Raw genomic sequence first — 24,761 nt, 5'->3', positions numbered from 1 at the left:
TTACAGTGAGACTCAGTTAAGAGCTGTTGCTGACTGTGGGAAGCTGGGGTATTTCTTTTTCCCCCGCTTTGGGCTCATCTGCTTGTGATTGTTGTCTGCTCTTTCCTCAACTGATCACTCAGTGTCACAAAATCCCTAGGAAGTCCACACGACACGCTGGCAACTTGTTTTGGCCCTTGGGCAGGATGTCAGCTATATGCGCCAAAGGCAGGGGGTAGAGTTTTTCCTCTCATTACCCTGGCTTTTTTCTGTATCTTCTCTGGCACCCACAAGCAATCGCGACTGAGGCTGTGCTGTTCTGCTCTCCTTCAGGCTCACCTGATGTCTGTACATAATGTTCAAAACCACTGGATGTCTGTCTTGGTCCTTCATACCGTCCTGGTGACAAATTCCAGAGGTCGCATGACCTGCTCAGCAAAGAAACCAGCTGGACTGCAGATAGCTGACACATGGCCAGGACAAAGCCCCAAGTGTCTCCCTACAGACATGATTTATAGGACAAAAGCACATCCAAATACACTTGGAAGAAATGGCATGGAACTTGCGGGTTTTAATAAATGGGCTGAGTTGCAAAGGGTTGAATCTTTTCCTTGTAAATGGTGGGCTCTTAGGCACCGACCCAAAATCTTTTGAAATCAATGGGAGTCCTTCCAGTGGAGCAGCAGATACTTCCAGAGGGGAAGCTACTGACTATGACAAGGCTGCAGAAGCACTGCAGGACCCAGGCTACCGAGACTGCAAGATGAAGGTGCCAGCACTGATGGCTCCCTAAACAGAAGGCCCTGTTTCACTGGCTGATCGTGCCAAATCAGTGGCCGTGATGAACAGTTTACAGTTTCCTCAGAGAATCATTACTCAAAAGTATTCAATGCTTTTCACTCCCTTCCCTGTACTTGATATTTCAGGTTTACTGCAAATTGTTCTTTGTCAGCCTTGCCAGCACTTAGAAAAATCAAGTGTATTTTTTGGGCTACGTGACCAGAGTTCCTCCGCGGTGTTCCTGCCCCTGACACAGTGAATTTGTAAGCAAGCTCCATGCAAGCGTGGGCCCAAACATGAATCATCATGCAGGTGACACTCACATTCACATCAATAATTCAGTCACTATAGTAACACTAAACTGCAGGCTGTTAGTAGAGGGAAGTTGCTAAGTTCGTGGGAAGATATGATTGGAAACAGATCCATTGATACACTTCTATCTTCAGAAAATATGTTGCCATGTTCACCCAAGATGGCAAAAACCTACCCAAGCTACTCATGCCTGGTCTGCCTTTCATCCCGAAGCCCTGACCTCACACCCTAGCCAGCTCCCGATCCCAACCCCGTTTGGCAGTGGGAGGTGTTCAGACTGGTCCTGCTCCAATGAATTTTAATGTTAATTTCACAAGCATTTCTCCAGATGTTTTTCTGGAAGAGGAAGATCCTTTGGCCATAATTCATCTCTACTACTATTCAGCTTCAATCTTTACAAATCTTCAACTGTATGGATTTGCTATATGAAGAATCTGGTTGCTGGTACTTTTTGCTTCTTACATCCACAATACAAACTCAGGATTTATGCTTCTATCAATCCTGCCCATGCCCCCCAGTGATAAAAATCATCCCCATGAAACATAGGAAATACGTTTAATGTGACCGAAAGCTAGGGAAGCAAACCTCGACATACATTACTACATCTGCTAGGGAGTACCTCTCTTCAGAGCACAGTGTCACAGTGGGGAGCAAAGAAAGATATGAGGATGCTGAACTATCAGGCTATAAAAATAATTAATGACTTGCCTTTACTAAAGCAAGACTAGGATGTCAAATATGGATTCTTCTTTTAAAAACTCTTTTGCCATCATTTAATTTTACTTGTCTATTATTTTGTTCTGAAAACCTTCAAAAAACCTTCATTACCAGAAAGCTCTGAGATAAACCCTTAGGAAAGAAAAAAAATCCCCAATTTCCTTTGGAAGATAAAAATCTACAAGATGGTCTGTTTAAACACATTTCAAAGATAAGAAGTGCTTTTAATTCTACAGAAGATTGCTGTCAGAAGTAACCGTATCTGATATTAGCACTGTTACCTCTCCAGCACTGTAGCTACGAAGTCGCTGAAGATGTTGCCTGTGAGTCAGGTGATTAGGGAGACGACCATTCTGCAGCGGGATCCTGGGATCTATGAAAGTAGTAGCACGGCTGTTGTGGTCGACGAAGAAAGACTGAAACACACAGGAACAATGTTTTTTTGGCGTAAGAAGATTGCCAACACTGTGATGGTATCGTGGGATCATGAAGTGAAAACTACTGTCAACTGCGTGTCAGAAATACCCTCTTTAGGCACAGTCCATGGAAGACATCTGCAAATGACAGGATTTTCTTAGCCAAAGCTAGAAGAGCTCTTGGAAAACACCCGAAGCTATGTAGGTCAAAATCATGTGTAATGGCCATGAAGTAAACAACACAGAAGAGAATCAAATTACCAAGGAACACTGCTTTAGCCTGTTTGGTGGTTCCAGAAGTCACTCGGCAAAGCTTCACTGGAGGCAGAGACACTAAGCCAAATTTTGCAGTCATGACAGATCTAAACATTGGCTTAAACCTTTTTGTTAGTCCAATGCTGCCTTGGCTATGGTGTCATATTCCCCAGAAAGCAGGAGGGTCACCACTATACTTCAAAACATTTGTTGTTGAATTTTTTTTCTCCTTCTAAAGTAACTCTGCTTGTTGCTTGTATTGTTTAAATCAAACCTTCACCAATTTTGAGTCAAGAAGGAATGAACCTTTAGTGATCAAGTAGCCTGATGTGCTGTGTTAGACAAGTGATTGGTTCTGTTAGTACTCTTACCTTGCCCTGCTGGTCAGTTTTTATCTCCCAGCCTCGAGGAAGCTCCAGTCGGGTATCTGCAAACATGTTGATAAAATTTACCAGGTCTCTGTTGTGCTGATAACGCTCAAAATTACGAGCATCTCTACGGATCTTCAGAATCATATGCTTCAAGCAGGTACTGTTAGTGAAGACTCGATAGGCACTCTGTGAGATGGAAAACAGAAGTGAGGAAAATCAGTTCTGATGTCAAAACAACATATTTGGTTATTTCATGGGACACATGCCGAAAGAACTGAAACAAATCCTGAGAGAGTCAAGAACAATTTCCATCTCATTGTTTTCATTTAACTACTTTATAGGAACACCTAGGAGTAAGAAATACAATCTGGAAAGTGAAACATCCCACACATTATCCACAGTTAGCTTGTGCATAAACTATCTTTTTTAATGCACTCCAGAAAGATGGTCAGCTAAAATACCACACACTCAAGAAGCATCTAGTTGCACTTATTTCATTGCTTTCTTTGGCCAACAGAAACACTGCTGGTGTGACTGGATGATGTCAGAGATGCAAAGACAGCTGTGAACATGTATTTATGCTATCATTCAAATCAAGACGCTTGGGATAGGATTCATGAACTTAAGGGGACTGCAGTGCAGATAACTACATTTAAACTTGCTACCATACTTATGGTCACTTTATAGCCAGATGACAGAAACACTTTCAATTGTCTATTTTTGGACAATATGAATAATTTCCTGGAACTGAATATTTGTTTCTGCAATGACTACAAAGCATGTCAGATGGAGATGTTTTCACGAGTCAGATGAACGCCAACCCTCAGGCAGCACAATCTCACAACGGGCATTAAACATGACCCTTAGAGGAACGCGCCCTGACACAGATCTGAGTTAGTGCTGAGCTGGTTGCAGAGTAGGGGCCAAAGTGAACTATATTTGTTGCCACGGTATATTCAGTGATAGAGCACCACAAAATACACTTGTAGTGAGAACACTTTTTCTCATCCACAGACTGCTCTTGGGATCTTTTACTTCAGGGAAAAAGCTCCTCAGGACAGGGTAGGAAACTTTACAAAAATCTGCAACCCTTCTGAGCATTACACTAGAGAGAAAATGAGTGCACTGGTTCTGCTGGTCAGCCCAGAGGGTTTAATTACTCACTAGAGTAATGAAGGATCACTGGAGGACTTGAGTTTCCAGTGAAGTGAGCCCCAGCACGCACACCTGTAATCTGCTTTGAATTCTCAATTTCTGCATTTTAGCCATTATAATACTTGTAAACGTTTTATTCCACTATCTTTTTTATGTAAGGATTTATCATAGTGGTAGCACTGAGAATACTCCCTGAAGCACAGGGTCCCTAATTTTGTCAAAGGTTGGTAAATGTTATGAAATCACAGAGATTTGATCTCTGCCCTGAAGATATGACCTGGTTATAGCCCAGGAAAGCTTCATGGTCACAAATTGCTACAATCCCAGCCTACTCCATGACAGAAGTTGTATTTTGATCTGATGTGTGATCAAGGCCCATCTGAGTATCTCTTCACTGCTCTAGGGAAACAAAAAATGTAATGTAGTTCTATCCCTCCAAGGAAATAAAATATCTGAAAAATGGGAGCCTTTTCCTTTTAATTCTAACTGCTGGATAATATTTTCCAATCCCAACTTCACTGGCATAATTAATAGCATGAAATTTTAACAGGGGCTTGTGGTTAAAATATTACAACCGTGTTAAGCCAAAAGTTATGTAGGCCATTATTGCTGTATAAGTGGAATCTGTATGACCATTTGACAGATGTTTCAATAGATCATTCTGGCTCTCATATTAGAGACAACTTTATAAGCTCAAACTGAAGGTCTCTTGGTTTTTTTTATTTCAGTGAAAAATAAAATTGGGATTCAGTCTCTTGTGAGCTGTTCCTTACACCACTATGGAATCAGTTGCTCATTTTGCTAATAACTATGCCAAATGAAAATGATACTGCTCCCAGCTACAAATCATCATATATCAGCCTGTCAATGGAAGAAATTATGCGCACTCCATAACCTAGTTCGGGTAACGTCACATGAGTTAATATATCCCTTCCTCTGCAAGGTTTCATGGGCAATAATCTCTGGCAGATTCTTGGAGATGGACAGCTGGCTTCAACCCGCAAGGCACCACAGCCAAAACCTGATGTCTGTAGTTAGCTAAAAATCTGTGCTGAGGCAACTCCTGAAGTGTTTTAATTTCTTTTCCTTTCAAAAAGGAAAGTCATCCCTACCCAGAAACGGATGACTTCCCAAATATTCCAAAGTCATGTGTGAGTGCCTAGATATGGAAAACTATGGCTGCACCTGCTTGTGAGATTTCCCTACCTGCTTCCTCCTGGTTGACCTATCATTACATTTCTTCTACTCCTCACCAGGTTTACAAGAAAACATGCAGATTTATTGCATTAATGGAAAAAAAGTTATTTGAATTTTGCAAATTCATTTTCATTCTTGTTTTTTTCCAAAATAGCTACACTGACACAGGTTAGTATTTCTTTCACTGCATTATGCCCACCTGCTTCTTGGGAGTGTGAACTGCAGGAATTAATAATTTTTTTCCCCCTCTATTTCCCTGAGACTTGGTGGTATATGAGTAAGATTTCTCAGAAACATGGATTGAAAGGCAACAACCACACTCCCTGCAACAACCAACAACAGAATCAACCAAGCCAAAACCAAGGGTTCCTGCTTATTCAGGAAGAATAACATTAATAAGCTTCTCTGCACCGGGGAATTCCTTGTGTGATGCAAAATCCCAGTAAGAGTCTCCTTGGAGCAGCCTGCGTGTACTGTCTCCAACCTGGTCTGGTGCTCAGAAAGGACAACTGAGCCCGAGTCACACAATTCAAATTCACTATGCATTCTCCCCGAAGGCCTGGGGTGCAGTGTTTAGATTCAGAAATCAGTAGCGTGAGAGAGCAAATCATAATTACTCACATAGTTTGCATGCAGCACAGTGAAGAACTCGGGATTGGTGATAAACTTCACAGCTGGAGACTGCAGCAACAAAGTGATTTTTTGAGAATTCACAGGAGAAAGGGAACCTTCCCTCCTAATCTCTGGACAAAAAAAAACAAACCAAGGCAGCAAGATCATATTAACGCAGTGGCAAGCGCAATCTATTTAACCTTTACTGAGTGGCTGCAAAAGTGACGGTAAAAGGTCACCATTCTGCCCAAGGCACCTACCTTCTTCATGGTTCCAAGACAAGCCTGCTAGTGAACTGGCAGATGTTCTCCTTACGGTTAGTGCTGCAGAGCTTAGAGTAACAGGGCAGGAGCTGGATGCTTCTCTGTACTGTATGTTATAAAGCTCTGTGTCATATCTAGTGCTGTCTCTAAATACCAACGTGACCACAACAGGTTTTACCAGCTGATGGTTTTGTTCAATACTGGCTCCCCCCGCTGCTGATTTTACAGAGACCTGATTTGCCAAGCCAGCCTGAGGGGTTCACCAGCAGAAAGCATTTGGTAGCCAGACTGGGTTAAACAAGCCCCCTGCTCAGCCACTCACATCCCTGTGGCTGCTGCAAAGCATTGCCCTTTACCTGTAATTGCATTATTTTTCGTAAGTCCATGGTTTTGGGAATTTGTATGGTAAAGAAAACAAAAACAGACACAAGGGGATTATTTTTAATCTCTACCAATTCATGAAGCACAGAAGCAGAACCGAGCATTTGAGAATGTGACACTGTAGAGGTGGGAACTCCTTGACCTTCTACAGCCACCTGAAAAACACTTCCTACCATGGAATTATGGCTTGAGTACACAGCTCTGGTGTCTTCACATGCAAGCCAACTCTTATTTGCAGTCCAAGGAAATTGGATGCACGTCATCAACAGAATAAATATAGCTTCCCATTTTTTTCTTATCAGTTATAATTTTTTTTTTCTTCCTGCTAGACACATCATATTATTTTATCCACTTAAAACTGCAGACTGGATCCATTGCTGAAGTTAAATTGATTTATACTGGCTTAGAATCTGGATTAACGTGCCTAAATTGTATTTCTTCTGACATTTTTCATTTCAATTAAACAGCAAATAGGAAATGTATCATGCTGCAGCTTTTTCTTATTCCAGTGTGGTTTACATCACATCTTTTAATTCTTTGCATTTTATACAGTATTGACTTTTTTCTCCTAAAAGCAAAGCAATTATCTATAGCAAAAGCCATTTCCTAATCACTTAACATGACACATATCATCCTCATTAGTTCTTCAGGATTAAAACAAACAAACAAACAAATGTTACACAATAAACTGACCTAAATACTCACTGGTAGCAATTCCTATGAAATTACTATTTTATTATGTAGGCTATGACAGTAAATGATTATACACATTGCAAGTAATGACTACATTACTTAAAATTTAAATACTAACAATATAATATGTACCTCATTTCCATTTTAGCTGTAACAGAGAGGACTGGGTTCTCCCTGTATGAAAAGGCTCCCATTAATTGCAATACAAAGGACTGCAAGGAAGCTTTGAATATCAAACATTAAACATTCTTGGTCAAAATTTATTTTCAAGCTAAAAACACCTAATGGATCAGGAAAACAAACAGACAAAATTGAGTGTTTTTTTAAACTTGTTGAAAAAAAGTTCACTAGTTCTCTGTGTAATTCTTCCTGTTCAACATGGAACATTAAGAAAATCAAGCAGACATTTTGTTGGTTCTTTCCTTTTGCCAACACTATTTACAGAGGGATGGCAAAAGGATGGCAAGAAGTCAGATTTACTTCCAGCAGACAATGTGCACACAAAATTAGGTGGAGGTGAGAATGTTCCAAAAGAAGAGAACTGGCCATTCATTTTGGTGATGCAAGTTCTCAGACAAAGCAGATAGCTATTTTTGCATGTCCACAAGTTGCATAGTGGGCACTAGTCTGATTGCTGGTGTTTCTTACCTGAAACACATAGGCTATAGTTTCAAAAACGTTTTGAGAAAATATAGGTATGACTACCACCAGAAAGAGTAGAACAAACAGCCCTCTGCGTTTTTCATCCTGCCCTGGGTACACATTCTCCTGTCCTCCTTTGTACTGACACTCATTCTTGTCTGGTCATCTAATGAGCCAGATGAAAGAACCAATCTGGGTGTAAACAACATTAAGTACAAGAAACAAGGTTATTTTTCAGGCAGATCCCTTCTCTGGTATGGGGTCCTGTCACATAAGTTAACGAGGAGCAAAAAGACAGCTGTGCCTCCTTCAGCGGCTGCCCACACAGCTGATAGCTAGCACAAAACTGCAGCTTTAAAAACACAAGTATTTCATACTCAACACCAGGGCCACTGCAGGTGTGACCACATGGGCAAACGTGGCAGTGCAGAGGCCATGCCCAGCGAGAATAAACTGCAATGCTCAAAGACAAAAATCATACTGCAGCAAAACTAAGACGGTGCCGTTTTTGCAACTAAGGTGAATAAAAACCAGATACCTTTTCCATGTTAATTTTAAATAGCCCTTTACTAAAGTAAAAATGCTTTGTCTGTCTTAGTAGGGGTCAAAAAAAGACCTGAGGCCCTTTGTACCTGTAGCTTCAGGTCTAAAACCTGTAGCTTCAAGCCTAACCCTTTTTTCTTTAATTAGCTTTTGCAATTCAGTATAATAAAGTTCCAGTCTCCTGTGGAAATGCAGACTTCCCCAGAACTGAATGCCACCAACTGAGTGGCACTGAACATGCCCCTCAGTAGCTTTTTTTCCCCCATACCTGAGCTTGGCTGGGAAGGCTCTGCCTCAGAGTCACTTCCTCCTCCAGCAGGAACTCTCTCCACCCTGTTGTTTACTACAGCATCATCTTCAGTCCGCTCTGTTGCAATAGTTCGCTGGATATTTTGGTATCTACATACATTCAGAGAAAGGAACAACATGCTTTAGTTAACAGAAGCTTTCTGGTGCTTTCTACCTTAACAATTAGCACTGTTTTTGAATGATACTTCTATCTTCAACATATGACAGTGTTAAGAGCATGCCCAACTCTTCTCCTTCAACTGATGCAGCTACTCACACTTAGGCCGACCATTACTCTGCAAATAGGGCATTTTGCACTGACTAACAAGTAGCTACAGAGGGTGTAAAGCAAAGAAGACTCAAAGGTCAAATTCAGTCAGGTATTTAGGCTACAGGTTGCCACTAGGCTTCCCTTTAAAACATCCGGAACGTAAGATTACGGGTGGATCATGGTTCCCCCTCTCATTTAATCTTATGGTAGCATAACCAATGAAGTAAGGATCAATCCTGTGATGCACTGAGTTCCCTTCAGTCTTTCTTATTACAATATTGTACGCACATGCTCAACCTTAAAAAGGTAAAGGCTATTAAAGTGTTCACAAAATGTTTATTATGATACTGCATGGCTAGCAGTTGGGAACACTTCCATTTTGGGAGGCAATATGGAATGTAAACTAGTAGGTAGTGTGACCTCAGAGAGCTACAATCTAATTGATACGACAACCACAGAAAAGTAGAATAGGATGTAACACATGAGCTGAGTGAACAGCGTGCGGATGCAAGTGTTACGCCCGTTTTTGGAAATCCATGGGATTGGGCAATCAGTCTCGGTGGTGACTAGTTGCAGAACAAGGAAGATGAAATAATACAGAGATAAGCAAACAACAGTGAGAAGGACAACAGAAGAAAATTCTAAATAAAAACCTGCGAATGCCTTAAAAACCGACAACGTCATTTCCATACTAGTCATGGAACTAATTGCCACATTAGTTGATGTCAATGGGACTGATCATGGTCTTAGGGATGAGCCCAATCCTAAATACTTTATCACATCAGGAAACAAAGTATATACCTGGCTTTGGGAATAACCTGGAGTGTTTCGAATTCGCGCTACACAAAAAAAATTCTAGTTAACTTGTTCGCTCACACAGACAGATGAATAAGAGATCAAGATTTCTTTGGTTCTATAGGCAAGCTATGAATATAAGTCTTATGTATTGAATAAGAAAATGTATTTTATATGCAGAGAGAGAAAGAAAAGAAAAAGAGAGCATAAAGAGAAAGGAAGAAAGAAGCAGAAAGAAACAGAAAGAAAGAAAATAGGCTCTTGATTATTTTAATAAGTTTCTACTCCATCCTAATATTTTTAATCCTATTTCTGGGTTGCATTTCCATATGTATATAAAACAGGATGGCTTTACTGCCTGCATTTAATCTGATCCAGCATTGTCTCTCATTTTCCTAACTTACACTCTTTTCTTTCTTCAGCTCAAGTTCTGACTTATAAATTTTACTTACTTTCTCTGTTAATGCACACTTTATTCCAAATTAGAAGTTAGTTCCTCAAAGGGACATGGGATCATTAAAGACAAGCAGTTAGGATTTGGCTTTTGTATCTCTCAACAGATATCATCTCCAGTAGCTCACTGCAACCCAATCGTGGGCAGAAAGGCTGGAGATAATTAAGAAGAATAATTAAAATTTTAATACATTTATACTAAACTTTCACAGTAGTATGTGTGTCCCCCAGTACTCAAAGTCATTTGAAGCTACATTTAGTGTATATCTTGACAACTCAATAAACAGCGTCTTTAGAATTTTTTTTTTAAATGGGGTTCTATGTTTAAGTAAACCTCTATGTGTACAAGTAAATTCTGATAGCAGGTTTTGCAAAGCATGAATTTACTGCAGTTTTAAGCTGTCTGGTTTAGACCCACATTTTACATTTTTATTTACTTGACTGCAGGCAACTGAATGAACTTTCCATTCCAGTGCTGAAGGAGTTTTACAACACCCACATGCAACTGGAAAAGGGGAAAAAAGTTCATATAATCAAGGGATATAAGCACACATAAAAAAACCCTTGTAGCTTCAATTTAATTAGATGGTAGAAAATCACTACTGGCAAACCTTAAAGAGTAACACCAGCTGTATGCCAACAAAAGGCTATGCTTTTCTTTTGGGTCTCAATACTATAAAATCATCTTATATAAATACCAGACAATGCCAAAGTAATTGGAGAAAACATTGGAAGTGCAAAAGTTATGGGAAAGCCTCTGGAAATTTCAGTCTCCTTTCAAAGCAATTTGTCAAAGAACTGGAGGTTTAGAAATACCACACTGTGGCTGTCTTAACTATTACGGTTATAATTTCTAATGTTACTTATAACCTTTTAAATTAGGGCAAAACCAAGTCTAGATATACATATGCTGCAAAGCATCCTTCCAACAGAGCTTGAACAACACGGGCTGTTATGTGCTTTGCTAACAAGCAAGCAAGTCAGGTAGTGCTGTAGAAAATGAGAAAGTCTTTAAAATAAGAAGTATGGATGTCTCTTTGGAGTTTGTCCAACATCTGGATTCCAGTTTTGCATTCCCTGTATCCTCAAGTGGCTAGTACAGCTAATAGGAAGGTTGGAGTACAGAAGGAAAGCAAGACTAGGCTCAATCACAGCTATGATTTTTTTCAAGCTGAATTTCCAAAGCTGTGTGGTTTTGGCTGGGCTGGAAACACCAAGCTTCCTTGTAATATTTTGGTCTTTCCATTCCCTCCCACAAATGAAACCAGGAAGCCGAAAAGTGAGTAGATTGGTTTAAAACGAAAAGTTGCCAAGTTTTTTCAAACTGCTAAGCAATTTTGAGTCCAAATTTTGTTTGAGGTTAGAGCAAAAGTTCAGGCTGCTGCTAATTCTGTCAGCAAGGTCTGTTTGCTGTTGCCTCACCTTAAAATGATTCTCAGGTTTGTTTGCTGAAGAACATTTCAAATAATGAAGTTTTAAATACAATAAAACAGTATTTCTAAAAGGAGTGCTTAAAACAAAGCCTGATCCTCCACAGTCTTGATAACCATTTATGAAAAGTAATTTTCCTCACAGTCCTAAAATCTGGAGACATGAAATATTTGAAAATAGCTTTAGGACAACATAATTTTTAAAATTACAACAGCCAGGTTGAAAACATAGAAATGACTTGCCATTGGACAAATGCTCTGCAATTCAGTATGAATCGCTTTTACTACAACCTTAGGAAATGTTCCCAAACTTGGGCACAATAGTAGACCTCCGTACTCAACTTCTCAAATCAATAGAGATCTTTAGTAGAGAGTCGAGAATCATCAGTTGTTCTTTGCCCCAAGAAGCCATGACAGTTCATGTCTAATAAGTTGCAAAGTGCTTAGTCTCCAGTGGGAGTCGGATAAGGAGAGATACGCCACTGCTGAAAACCCACTATACTTCTCACTTTGTAATTGGATATGTGAATACTAAAAATAAAGAGATTCAAAGAATATCAGTCCTATGAACTGTCAATTCCCAACCCAAACCAGTGATAATCAAGTTCATAACCAAGAAAGCCAGGCAGCCTACATGAAAACAGGGCATAATAAATTTGAAGCAAGGAGGTCACAGAGACAATGCCTACCCTTCGGTTTCTGCTGAGATAGCTGGTTTAATGATTAACCTGTGTTAACTAACAGAATGATAAATTCCTACACAGACTCTCACAAGCACTTGTTCCTAGTTGTGCTGTACTTGCATGAGTTCAACCTCAAAAAAAAAAAAAAAATCCACAACAGAGCTTTCTGTGGCAGAAAACTTAAGTGGCAGCCAAATAGTCTGGGCTTTGACATGGCCCAAATCCCTCAAAGACAAATGCTAAATGGCAGAGAAGTCATGTAAATCCCTTGAAAGAACCTACATTAAGCATTCACTTCAGGTTTTTTTAAATATTAACATGGCAGCTCAACACATTGAGGAAAGTTATAATGAAAAGAAATACAGAGCAGGTTGTTTCACCTCTGCAAGACATAACACATATTATGAAATGCCACCCAAAATAATTAATATTGGTAGGGGAAAAAAAAAAAAAAGGAGAAATTCTTCAAGAGTATGTTGATGTTGTCAACTTATGTTGCAAAACCACCACTATACAAAGGCTGGTTTGCTCTCCACAAGTTACATTAACTTTCTAGTCGCTGTCATTCAGGGCCCAGTTCCCTTTACACACAGTAACTCCCAAACTATTCTGCACTCTGAAAAAAGAGTACTCGGAAACTCTACATCCTTCTCTCATCTGCAGATCCTTCTCTCAGCAAAGAAAAAAAAAGACCAAAAACTTCTGTGGCATTTTGCATGCTATGATTAGAATATAATTTCAGTTTTTCTTGTCTTTTTCTGGAAACCATATCATTACAGTAAGCAGGGAATAAAAAAAACCCTTTTCTAAAGCAAAAAGGGAAGATTTTTGTCTATTTATTTTTTCTCTTTCCTCTTAAATTCAGTCCGAAAAGCAAGCATGAGAAAGAAACAATACACAAATCTATGCATGGACTAGTCAAACAAAGGGAAAACATGCACTATATTAAGAGATATCTCAGCCAGCTCAGAATGAACTGACAGATTTACAGGGCCCAATGCAACACTAAGCAGATCCGTCTACACCTAGAAATGTGTACAGTTCTATCAGAACAGTGCTCTGCCCTAGAAAAGGAGGCAGACCTTTCAACAGGCCTCCTTAGCTTGAGTAGAAATGCCACGCTGATACGGCAACACTATTTCAACAACGGTCAGCTCGGAAACCTCTGCAGCATAGCACTAGCTGCGGACCCACCGATACCACTCTTACAGTTAGATAGCAAAAGTGACCCCATCTTTTGGAAGAACACTTCCCTCTCTCCTTGGGAGTAATTTCAAAAAAAGTTTTCCAAAAGCCTCTTCTTTCTGTTTGAAACATCTTTCACTCAACAGCGCTTCTCGTGCAGGTAAGTTTGGGTACCGGACACCCACAGCAGACACCCCCCTGCACTGAAAGACAGGGGCAGCAGGGACAGGAACGTGTACATCCAACTTGGACAAGGAGGAAAGATAAATCCTTAGGGAACCAACGCAATACACTGCGGAAGGAAGCCACTGGGGCAGCGTGGAAAAAAGGGAGCGCAGATTTCAGGGGAATAGAGGTGCAAGTGCTCACCGTCGGTTCAGCTGCTCCATTTGCTGGATGGAGCCAGACCTGTGGATCCCGTCCGGCGTTGCTGCGGCCGTGGGGCGCTGCCACGTAGTGGTTCGGTTGACATGGTCAACGTAGAATACCCTCCCATGGCTGTCTATCCGAGCTTCCCAATCTAGGGTTGGAAGAAAAGGAAGGGGTGATGCTGTCAGTGTGATGCCTTCCAGAAAACCTAAATGCGGGAGGCACATACACACGCGCATACAAATACACAGACAGGGTATATACACACAAGAGATACTATATACAGACTTTACATGCATACAATATATATTATGTGTATATATTCAAAGTATACATTCAAATGTGTATATATACTATGTGCTTGTCTATATATATGTACATGCAGTATATGCATATACATAAACATTCCACACACAGCACATAGGTAGCCTATGGAATTCACTATCATAGACTACGAAAAACAAGTGACACAGTGGCTACATCTTTTTAAAGGGCTGGATAATTTTACAATTCATAATACTAGTTGGCTGGATTCATTGCAGGTCAGAGTAACCACATAGAACCGACCTGTAGTAGAAAAGGATTACATCCGAGCTAATAAGGTTTGGGTTTTTTTGTTGTTGTTGTTATGTTTCAGAACAAATGTATTTCATTTCTCTCTTTTTTTATAAAGCTGCTTCAAAGGATAATACCATACAGCAATTAAAGGCTCCCCTGAAAACTGGTCAGACATATCCTTAGAAATCTCTCTAAACAGATGAGCAACATAAATCTATTGCTCTGATGAATGCCAACTAGATTGAAAGTCTGCAGCATAATATCGAGCCTTCCATCATTAGCGTTTCCAGCTAATGCTTAGGTTGTCCCACGATTGAAAACCAAAAGTTATTTCGTATATGATGGCTTATGGAAAATGGTAATGTTGATTAAAAAAACGTGTTTGGAATAGGAGAAATTCAGAAGTGAGTTAGCTAGCAAAGTCACATATCAAATTGGTTGGAATGTATGGAGTAGATATAAATTTAAGACTTGCTAGCTTTGTATTTCTACATGATCCATCAGCTGATGACATATCTATGTAAATATATGCACATACTTTCTACATATGTTTATATACAAACCTCACATTCACACACAAATGCATGTATGGCGATTACCTTTGGGGGCAAACACTTCCTCTTATTCCCATAGTGTTACTATGATACCTTCCTTCATGGTGAGTCCACTCCTCCTATGGTTTTCTATGATCAAATTCAGGATCAGCTGGATTTCATACTATATATATATATTATCTCACTCTAAGAGCAAGACTGAAGTTGTACCTCTTCCTGCTGTGTCCAGAACCCTATCCTTCATGACCAGTTCCCATCCCCTGAATGCTGGGCCTGGCTAAACTCAGTTCCCATACCTGGGCTGGTCCCAGCCAAGTGTAGGCTTCTGAAGTCTGTGGCTGGCTGCCCCCAACACGTTAATCCCACAAACCTTAAAACACAGGCACTGGGAGCCCTGGAGGAATTTTCTGTAAGACTCCAAAACAAGAGCCATATGCACGTGCGTTACTTCTTTCAAAGCTAAGTACCTCAGTCCTTATAGAGGTAAAACCTACGGTCGCACCACAGGTACAGACACAGCGTGTCTCTCTGTGAATGTCACCACATAATTTTAAGGAGAGGACCCTCTCTTCCTCCCACTGGGTAAAGTTTCCCAAGGATGTTGTAGCTGTTTCAAGAACAAGATCGCAGCTTTGTGAAAACGTCTAAAACACGAGACAGTGAAAAACAGCACGTCAAGTACAACGAACGCACGTTGAAGGAAATCAGACTGACGCATAAGGCAGGCCGATGGCCAGAGCCTTGCTGAGCATGCTGTCACCGGTGGCAGGTGTACCACCATGGGTAGGGAACGGTCCTTCTGGAGCTATGCATTATCAACAGCAAGGAAATAATCTTGGCCAGATCAAAGGTGACATGATGTACCTTAACATCACTAAGGTCTTCATTTTCCTTGCTGTTGTCCAGTAAAGGACAAATCCTAGCCCCCACCCCATGCTATTGTAGTATACATGTAACAAGTTGAGAATAATAAAGGTTGATGGATAATTAGAAGCTTGTAGGCAATGCTGTAGATCTGCATTCTAAACGGCCTACAGAAGACACCAGCTGGTCATATTGGTCCAAAGCCTGCTGATGGACACTCAGTAAGAATAATACTACCCAATTACACAAACAAGGGCTTCTCATAATCCAGCCCTGTGCACTACCAGCTCTAGAGGCTATGTTGCAGTGTCTGTCTAATAAAATGCATAACACTTAGAAATCTAGGACCAATGAAACTTGTCCAGAGCTTGGAGGTCACAGCAAAAACATCAGGATCATGCAAACTGGATTACAACTTCAAGAAGGCTATCTCTGTTGGGTGTATCAGACATCCAGCAGCAGTATGTACAGACACAAACTACATCTATCTGTGAGCACGGCTTTATTCATTGCTTTATGCGTATATAAACCTGAAACCATGGGCTGACGCTTGCACTGACATGCTAAAATATTAGGACCTGTGTCACACAGCTTTTGAGAAACCTGTAGCAGTACTGCTCCTTGCAACAGCATTTCTAATCAGCTGAATAACGTTTCTTCTGGTCACCCAGGAAGGCTGTCAGGGTGATGGGTGCTGATACTTTTGTTGTACACAGGTGGCAGGTGCACCTTCAGCCTTCTCACAAGACAACCTGTAAGTCACACAAGTCACTGAAGCTGCATATGATACCAGATTTATGGACAGATGGATGGATACCTGCACAGAGAGATGAACAGGCTGACAGACAGGCCTCTGCTTCTGAGCAGTGCTCAAGTCCCTTCATGCTGCTTCAGGGGCATAGGTGATCTAGGAAGCAGCCAAATCTCCTCAGGGTCTATTTGTTAGTTTTTCAGGCAGAGTAAGTGTGACTACAACAGAGACTACCCTCCATCTAATCTTCACAGTAAGAGCATGCTGGAGCACGGGCTGGGGACAGGGCAGTCCTGGTTCTGTTCTCCAGAGATTCCCCCTCCATCAGCTGAGTTATATTTCACAGCAGCCTTGGAACTGCTCTGATTTATACTAGAAGCAGCAACATTTTCTGTCAGGACCATAACCCTGGCGGGGCACAGTTGAATACACTGTCTTTTCCTTTCCAAGCTCAGCTACACCTTTGGCAAAGAGCAGCTCTGAACTGGGCACATGTATTTTCCTTGGCTTCAGTTCTGTAGGGTTTCCAGCAGTATGAGCAAACACACGCGTAATAAAGGGTGACTATTAACACTGTACAAACGGCAAACCTTCTGTCAACCTCGTACAGGCCTTAACATTCAGACTGGCCATTATGACATTCCTACATAAATAATGAATCTATTCTTCCTTAGTTTCCTAAATAAAACTGTCTGAAATTAAATTTCCTCCCTGAGACCAACTGTTGTGGGGTTATGATGAAACGAAGTTGTTTAGAAAAATACTCGAAAGAGAAAGACGACTGTCCAGAAGATTCTCTATGACCGAAGTAAAACCAGTCAATGCTGAACTTGCAGCACTGGCAAATTATCTTCAACTCTACTTATGGACAGAAGCTAATACTGCATGTGAGAAGTAAGCCAGGTTTGTTCATATAACTCAGGTTTAAAAGATAAAGGTTCTTCCTTTCACATGATTGAAAACTATCTAGGATTAAGAGGTATTAAAGGCACCGAGATAGTGATACTGAATGATAGAAGGAGAAACATTTCTAGATTAAGGCTACAGTTTACATTTTGAAATTACCTTAAAATTTCATGGACAGTTTTTGGAAACAAGCTTCCTAGGTGATATTATCCAATTCAACTCCTGCCCCTACAACTAACCTAGTGCAGTCTATTCCTATCAAGAGCAATATATTTAAGCCCAGGGTGTCAGCCTTTATTGTAAAAACGTTATACTCAAATGCTAAAATAAAGTCCTACAAAGGAGTATCACTTCTGTACTGTATCATTACACACTGCATTTCATGTCCTTAAATCCTGTTGTGAAAGCACTTATAAAAACCAATAGTGGAAATACTTGCCTTTTAAGGATAATTATAAGAAAGAGGAAAAATGTATTAAATTGGTGCTGAAAGAATATGGAACAGATTCACAGTATGTTTTGTTTACCTGAGCTGGTGTCAGTGTCCTATCATTAGGTCATCTAATAGGGAATGTGTTCTATTCACAAAGTGTTGAGGTAAGAGTGGGAGGAAGAGAAATATTTGCCTGTTACGGAGGTAACCGTTCCCCTTTCATCATTCACTGGCAAGCTGCAGTGGGACTCTAATAAGACTTCATTGGGCTAGAGGTGTTTAAATCATTCATGCTACTGTGCAGCTGACGCCAGCATCGGGGCTATTTTCGGTTTAGGGAATACTGACAGCATGGCTGGTAAATGATGAATTATTTGTTAAGGGCACCATAGGCCAAATAAGCGTGTTTCTTACTTGGGCTTTGGGGAGAAAAAGAAAAAAAAAACCAAATAGAGTGCTTTGTCTATACGCCTGGCTGTTTTTCTGAGGCACTGCACATTTTGGGTTGTTAAATCATGTGCTGAAGTCGAAAGGTGCTCAGCAGCACATTGCAGGGCATTGAGTGCGCTCTGCTGGGCGCTTAGCGCCAATGCAAAAAGTGGGGTAATCCTCCAGGAATACACAAGGGAAAGGCTACAGAGAAGTGAAAACTTCTCCAGCAGTTGATTCAGTGGTAAAAATCCCATGTTATCCGCCTGCTAATCGATCACGCTACTTAGGACCCTCTCATTTTTATCCAACGGAATTGCAGATGCCATTACAGTCCATAATGAACATAAAATTCATCAATTATCAAATCCAAAGACAGCACAACAAGGCCACTCTACATGAGCTACCTTTTCCCAGCTTCTGCTGGTTCTGCTCAGATTTGGACCTGTCTGTCCCAGGAGCACCCTGACTGTGAAAGGGTTTCTGCTGGACCTGCAAGCAGAGCTGACAGACCACAGGGACTGCCATCTCAAACCATCTTTGAAGCTGGTTATGGAAAACCTGGAGACAAACATTCTAAAAAAATCAGAGAGCTTTGCTGGTACACCATCCAGAAGGCTTTATAGTAAGCCTTACAGAGCACCTGACAAATACCCACTCATTCGAGTCTCAACACACTGACCAGAAACAGGGAAATACTATTATTTTAATTTCACAGTAGCTAAGGAAGAAGACAGACCAAGGCAGAAAGAGGTTATGGAGCTTGTCCAAAATAACACAACACTTGAAATCAGGATCAAATAAAAGAAACAAAAGGGTGTGTTCCTTAGGTTCCAGAGGATATATATACAGAACAGATGGGGTTATTTAGAAAGACATACTGACCTCTACACTGTTTGAGTTAACAGGAAAAGCTGAAAAATGCAATAAATTAAAAAACTAAAGCTTACTTGGTGGAAGAGGCTCATCGATAGTTGGGTAGTGATGATGGTCAGGCCTCAGAGAAGGAAGCTGGCTGACTGGCTGAGAATTATGGAGTAAAGGACAATCACCTACGGACAAGATATTCAAGACATTGACAATCATTCACTGTTTTCACAATGTGGTTCAAAAAATGTGCTACTGTAAAACAAGTGATTGTTTTTTAAAATAGGTTAGCCTGGTGTACTAGCAGCTCTGATTATTCCTATTTCCAGACACTATTTTAATAACTCATATGCCAAAGAATTATTAAAATAATGCAGTCAAGGTTCTGATCTCAGGTTTGAGTCAATACTAAACAACTATGGACTCATAGACACACAAGTGAAAGCGAGAGAAGAATCAGGCTTGATCTCTGAGAAATACTGTGCATGTACAAGCAAACTCAAGCTTCTGCAGAAATTGGCAGGAACATGCAAAATCCTGGTTCTAACTTTTAATTCATCCCATCAGTGGATTGCGAGGCTAAAAGCCACCTTGGATCTTTCTCTGCTTTTACAAGAGATCAATGGCTTTACAAATGCATCAGAATGGCAGGATTTTGCAGTCCCCACAAAGCAGAAGATCATCCCCTTCTATAGGTATTTTTCAAAATTCAAAGAGTCCATCCTGGGTGGAGGGAGGGAGAATGAGAGAAGGACCAGAAACAGGTAGGAGACAGGTGGCAGAAGAGGAGGACAAAAGATAGCGAGACATAGTCAGGATCCGAGATAAAGAAGGAAGACCCGAAATACAGAAGAGAGAAATAAGAAGAGAGAGACACAGTAGACAGTGCAGAGGAAGTTTTTAAACACTAACATTGTATATATGTCTGTATGTCCAAATATGAAATAAATGAAACCTAAGCAAATGTCCAAACCCATGTTCTGTCGAAAGGAACAAGTAACTTAAGATCCAGTCAATGTTTATAGAATCCTGTAAGAAACTAAGAAGTTATAGTAGAGATGAAAAACTATTCCTTATCTTGGACTTAACTGTGAGAATAAGGAACCTGCACAGTAAAACTTCACAGGTTCCAGAATTAAGATTCCTTCTTGGTCTGTACTTAAAACCTTAGAAACCAGGACTAGTTATCCTACTAAGGGACACATTTTCATATTATGTGGTAGCAGTTTTTCACTATAACCTCCAGCTCTGGGTGGGCCTGTTAATACAGATACAATCTGAATTGCACAAATATAACATTCGCATGCATCAGAAAGATGCAACTTGGGGAAAAAAATATATTTAGCATTTCCAACATCACCAGAAAATTACACAAAAATACTTCAAATTTAAAAAATCACACCATTCAGCTAAGCCAAACTCACTGTGTGCTGGCTGGTTTAGCTGTCTTTAATGGCAGAATCTTAGTAGCCAAAGAATGAACATTTTGTAAAAAAACCCAAACATAGCTATCAAACATAGAAAAACATTTACCAAAAATGTTCTTTTTCTTTAAAAGACCAATAGCTAGAAGGCAGAAGCTAATTTGGTACAAAACTGTAAAAAAATTCTCACACCTTCCAGAAGCAAGAAAAATCACTTGGACAAAAATACTCCCCCTTCTAGGTGCTCCGATGATATCGTATGGCCTGTTCAACGTCTTCATTAAACCACCTGTGTATAGGTGTATCTCACAGTTGCATCTGCTGCATGTTTTGAACAGATAGCAGACTTATGTAAGTTACTACTCAGTGCTAAAACTCCATCTCTCATAGCCCTAAAAAACTGTGCTGTTACTACAGGTGTTGTAGCACCAACTACCAGATCATCCATCTTTTTTTCTTTACTTACCTCACCACAAATTGACTCTCCCCTAGTCAAGACAGTTACGCCAAGCCAGTGGAAGCATGGTAGTATCAGTCACCTGGAGTGGATGGAGGTGACCACATCTACTGTATTTGCAACAGCTGCCAAGTCATGAAGCAACGTGCACATATACTGAAGCACCCCCGGTGACATCAAAAGAGTGCTAAGAGCCAGGCTGCCCTTCAGACATACCCTCAGCTAGTCAAAGCAAAGCCACCGGAACACTGAAGTGCCCTTTGTACGGGCTCAAAAGGCACAATCTTGGAGCTATACCGGTCCATATGCAGAAGACACCCTCTCCCCCCACATCCCCTCTCAAAAGTACACACAGTCCATCAAATCTGTAAGCATGGTCTCACACACACACGTTCATGCCCCCTTAGGTATACTTGCACGTACATGCTGTCCACACAAAGACCCTTGCCTGCAAGGAAGGAAACTGTGAGTTTCTATACCTCTGTGTGCTTCTGAGAATTTAATTATTTGGGCTAGATTCTGCTCTGCAGAGCAAATAATTGCCTAGGCCCAGCTGTCTAGAAAGCCTTTACACAGTCCACCCTTACATCTTTCTTTGTGCTGTGGCAGGGTCTGTGGCAGTGGGAAGGTGGGGGTAAAAAAATTAGGAATAGAGAAGGAAAAGGTAGAAGGATGCTTTAATTGGGGTTTCCCAGTGATCCCCAAGTAGGTTATCCTTTTAGTGACATTTTAATTTGGTGTCATTTATAATGGGAGACAGATGACAAGGGATTTGGCAATACAAAGGCTACCTCTTGACCTTTCTGCATACTCCTTAGCTGCTGCTGAGGCCTTTACTTCTTTAGCTGGAGAAAAAATGAGTGATCAAACCCATCCTTCGTATAACTCCATACAACATAAAGTGAGTTACCGAAGGGAGCTATTTAATTTAACAGTTTGGAAGGATTGGGAAATACGATACCTAAATTACAAAGACAAAAATTTACTTTTTACATGTATGTTTCGTCTGTAGAGAAGGATAAGGAGATGAGAATTTTGTTCAATATAGCTACATTTTCAAAGCATCTAAGAAAAAAAAAAAATCTGTTGAATTGCCCTATGGTCTGTGAAATCTGAGGTAGATTTGTCTGATACTTGAGGAACAGGAACAACAAGGGCTAGAAAACCTGGTTCGTAACAGACAAATATTTGCATTTCTCCATGCTTATGACTGTGCATGGCTACCAGATACAGACACTAGCCCAGATCTTTAGCTGGCATAAATCTGCCCGTTGACAAGCACAAGCTGGTCCTTTCACCGACTATCATAGACACAGCAGCACATCAGATATGTGAAATGGAATAATCCCAGGAAATGACTTGGTGGATGTGATAATGCTGATCTGCCACATAACTACAGTAGCTAATCTTTATTTTATAATGATGCACGTATATCTACAGGAATCCATATATACAGATCCCCATCTGATTTATTTGGTTTTGCTGGGATTTTTAAGGACAGGCTCAATTATCCAACCCTCCCTGATATCTGGCCCAGCTCACAGCCCCCAAATTTGTATGAAATAAACCGTAAGCTATCTGAAACCTTGATTATCTGATGCCTTCTGTGACATCCTGATAATCAGGGTTGCTCAGCGCATCGATTCTCAGGATCTAACCTTCTCTTCTGCTGCTTGGACCTGCTATTGGGGTGTCTAGACTTTCTGTGCCTCTTTGTGGATTCCCACCATGAGCTACTAGTTCATCTGGCCACTGGGAGGAGCCATCCACTTGCTCCCTGTCCAGCTCAGGGCTCTGTACTGAATCTGGCACTGACTCAAAAGCACTGTTCTCCTCCTCCTCATCATCCTGTGAGGAAAAGACCGTGCTCTCAGAAATCTTTGCACTGTCGACGGAGGAGAAGCGGGTATGGCTGGAGAAGCGATTGTTGCTGTCGTAACAGGAGGTGCTGTAGCAAGAAGTGCTGTAGCAGGAGGTACTGTAGCAGGAGGGGCTGTAGCAGGACGTGTCGCACGCCTCGCATTCGTTGTCACCATTGGGCCTGGAGCTTGACTCACTCTCGCTTCCTGTCCTGGGGTGTTCCCCATCCAACAGCCCATCATTTAAGTCAGAGAGTTGCTCATCCAAGGTCCCAGGAAGCACTGTGGTCTGGCTGAAGTTCTCTTCAGCCTCATTTTCCAGAGGAGGCTCTGCTGCTACTGTCTCACTCTCACTGACCCCCTCCTTCTCCAATGCCTCCTTGACTGTAGACTCCTCATCATTCTCCCCACTGTTGCCACCATCTTGCTCTTCTTCTCCATCACTACTCATCTGCGCGGAGGGGAGGCTGTGGAGCAGATTGTGGATCCGTATGTAGTGCGTGCGAGGGGTCTCTGGCTCACCGCAGGCTGAAGCTATGACTGTCTCAAGTTCAGACACAGGCAGGGAGCATGGCCTGTTTTTCCTCTTTGCTGTGGTCCTCAGGTGTAGCTTGTTGTCTTCCTCCTCCTGGGCTGAAGCCCCTTCTTCTTCCTGACTCTTCTCTAGATCCTTGTCAGCATGCACATCTGCACTCACCTCATCAATATCTAATGCTTCTACGCTGGTCAAGACTGCACCATCTCCCTGAGTACCAGAATTGACTTTTTTATTTTCCCTAACTTCAGTCTCAGGAGGAGACACGCAAGCCAGCAGAGCTAGCTGCTCTGTGAGGTCCGTAGCACTCAAAGAAGGCAGCACTTCTGGGATGGATTCCAAAGGTTCAGGAACTGGCACCACATCAACCTCCCCATCTCCTGCTAGCTCTTCATTTAAGCTGTTCTGGTTGACTTCCCCAGGTGGTTTGACAGCCCCTGGGCTATCCACACTGTTCACACCGTATCCATTTAGCTGTTCTGGAGCTGTACTTTCTGAGGTCACTGTGTTGATGCATGGAGGCTCACCGAGGCTTTCCTCTGTGGGGTTATTCACAGGGCTTTCCTGGAGGTCAGCTGGCTCAGGATCTGCACTAATGGAAACCTCTTCATCATCTGTGAGACAGGAAAAGAAATTACTTACTCCTTTAACAAGAAGTGTTGACTAAACCAGAAGCTTGGCTGTGGGGGCACAGGCATCCACAGCAATCTGAGAAAATTAAAAGCATAAATTACAGCGTGAAATGAGTGGGCAACTGAGCAACTATCAAGAAATGATGTTTTGGGTTTTTTTTTACTAGGCAGTCTTTGTACAGTGGATTTAACAATCATAGGGCTTACTCATGGTGGTAATCTGCATGCAGCACCCTGACTCCTTACAAGATAACCTGAAGGTAACACCTTCTTGAAACTGCTCGTGGAGCCAACTGGCACTGGAGGGAGTATCACGGGAATGACAAGGAAGCCTTCCCTGAGATTTTAATGACATTTTTCTTGTCATGCTGAAGCTGACAGGACTCGACAACAGAGAACTTAAAAACCTGTTTTTTCACATCCCTAAAAGGAAGAAACTTTCTCCAAAACATCCTTTGATGTGGTCCTCATCTGTACCACCTCCTCCCAGATGCCAGACAACCTGGGCTCTTTCATGCCATTCAAATAGTCCAAAGACAGAAGTCAGGGTATTCCAGCAAGGGAGGGGTCACGATTTCCAACCATTAATGCAGCTGCTGTTGGCTTAACAAAGTGTACCTGAGAGGGTACTACCACAGAGAGGCAAAAAGCCCCTGAGCGATGCTATTGAGACTGACATGAAAACCAAAGTTCAAACTTACA

General features: G+C 41.3%; 1 protein-coding gene across 1 annotated transcript in view; it reads right to left on the bottom strand.

Annotated features, from left to right (window-relative positions):
• HECW1 (HECT, C2 and WW domain containing E3 ubiquitin protein ligase 1) overlaps nucleotides 1-24,761 on the bottom strand; it is a gene marked incomplete at its 5' end in the record, with an annotated part of 164,909 nt that overhangs the window by 48,927 nt on the left and 91,221 nt on the right. Inside the window, 7 exons of the mRNA XM_010289929.1 lie at nucleotides 2,070-2,204; nucleotides 2,831-3,016; nucleotides 5,804-5,925; nucleotides 8,585-8,715; nucleotides 13,791-13,941; nucleotides 19,236-19,337; nucleotides 22,692-24,041. Coding sequence (XP_010288231.1) covers nucleotides 2,070-2,204; nucleotides 2,831-3,016; nucleotides 5,804-5,925; nucleotides 8,585-8,715; nucleotides 13,791-13,941; nucleotides 19,236-19,337; nucleotides 22,692-24,041 — 2,177 coding nt within the window. The remainder of the gene's footprint in view (nucleotides 1-2,069; nucleotides 2,205-2,830; nucleotides 3,017-5,803; nucleotides 5,926-8,584; nucleotides 8,716-13,790; nucleotides 13,942-19,235; nucleotides 19,338-22,691; nucleotides 24,042-24,761) is intronic.

Source organism: Phaethon lepturus, unplaced genomic scaffold, assembly GCF_000687285.1.
Source record: "Phaethon lepturus isolate BGI_N335 unplaced genomic scaffold, ASM68728v1 scaffold6906, whole genome shotgun sequence".
In the NCBI taxonomy this organism is placed as follows: domain Eukaryota; kingdom Metazoa; phylum Chordata; class Aves; order Phaethontiformes; family Phaethontidae; genus Phaethon; species Phaethon lepturus.
The sequence above is the reverse complement of the archived record's forward strand: the minus strand, read 5'-3'. Positions and strand labels throughout refer to the sequence as shown.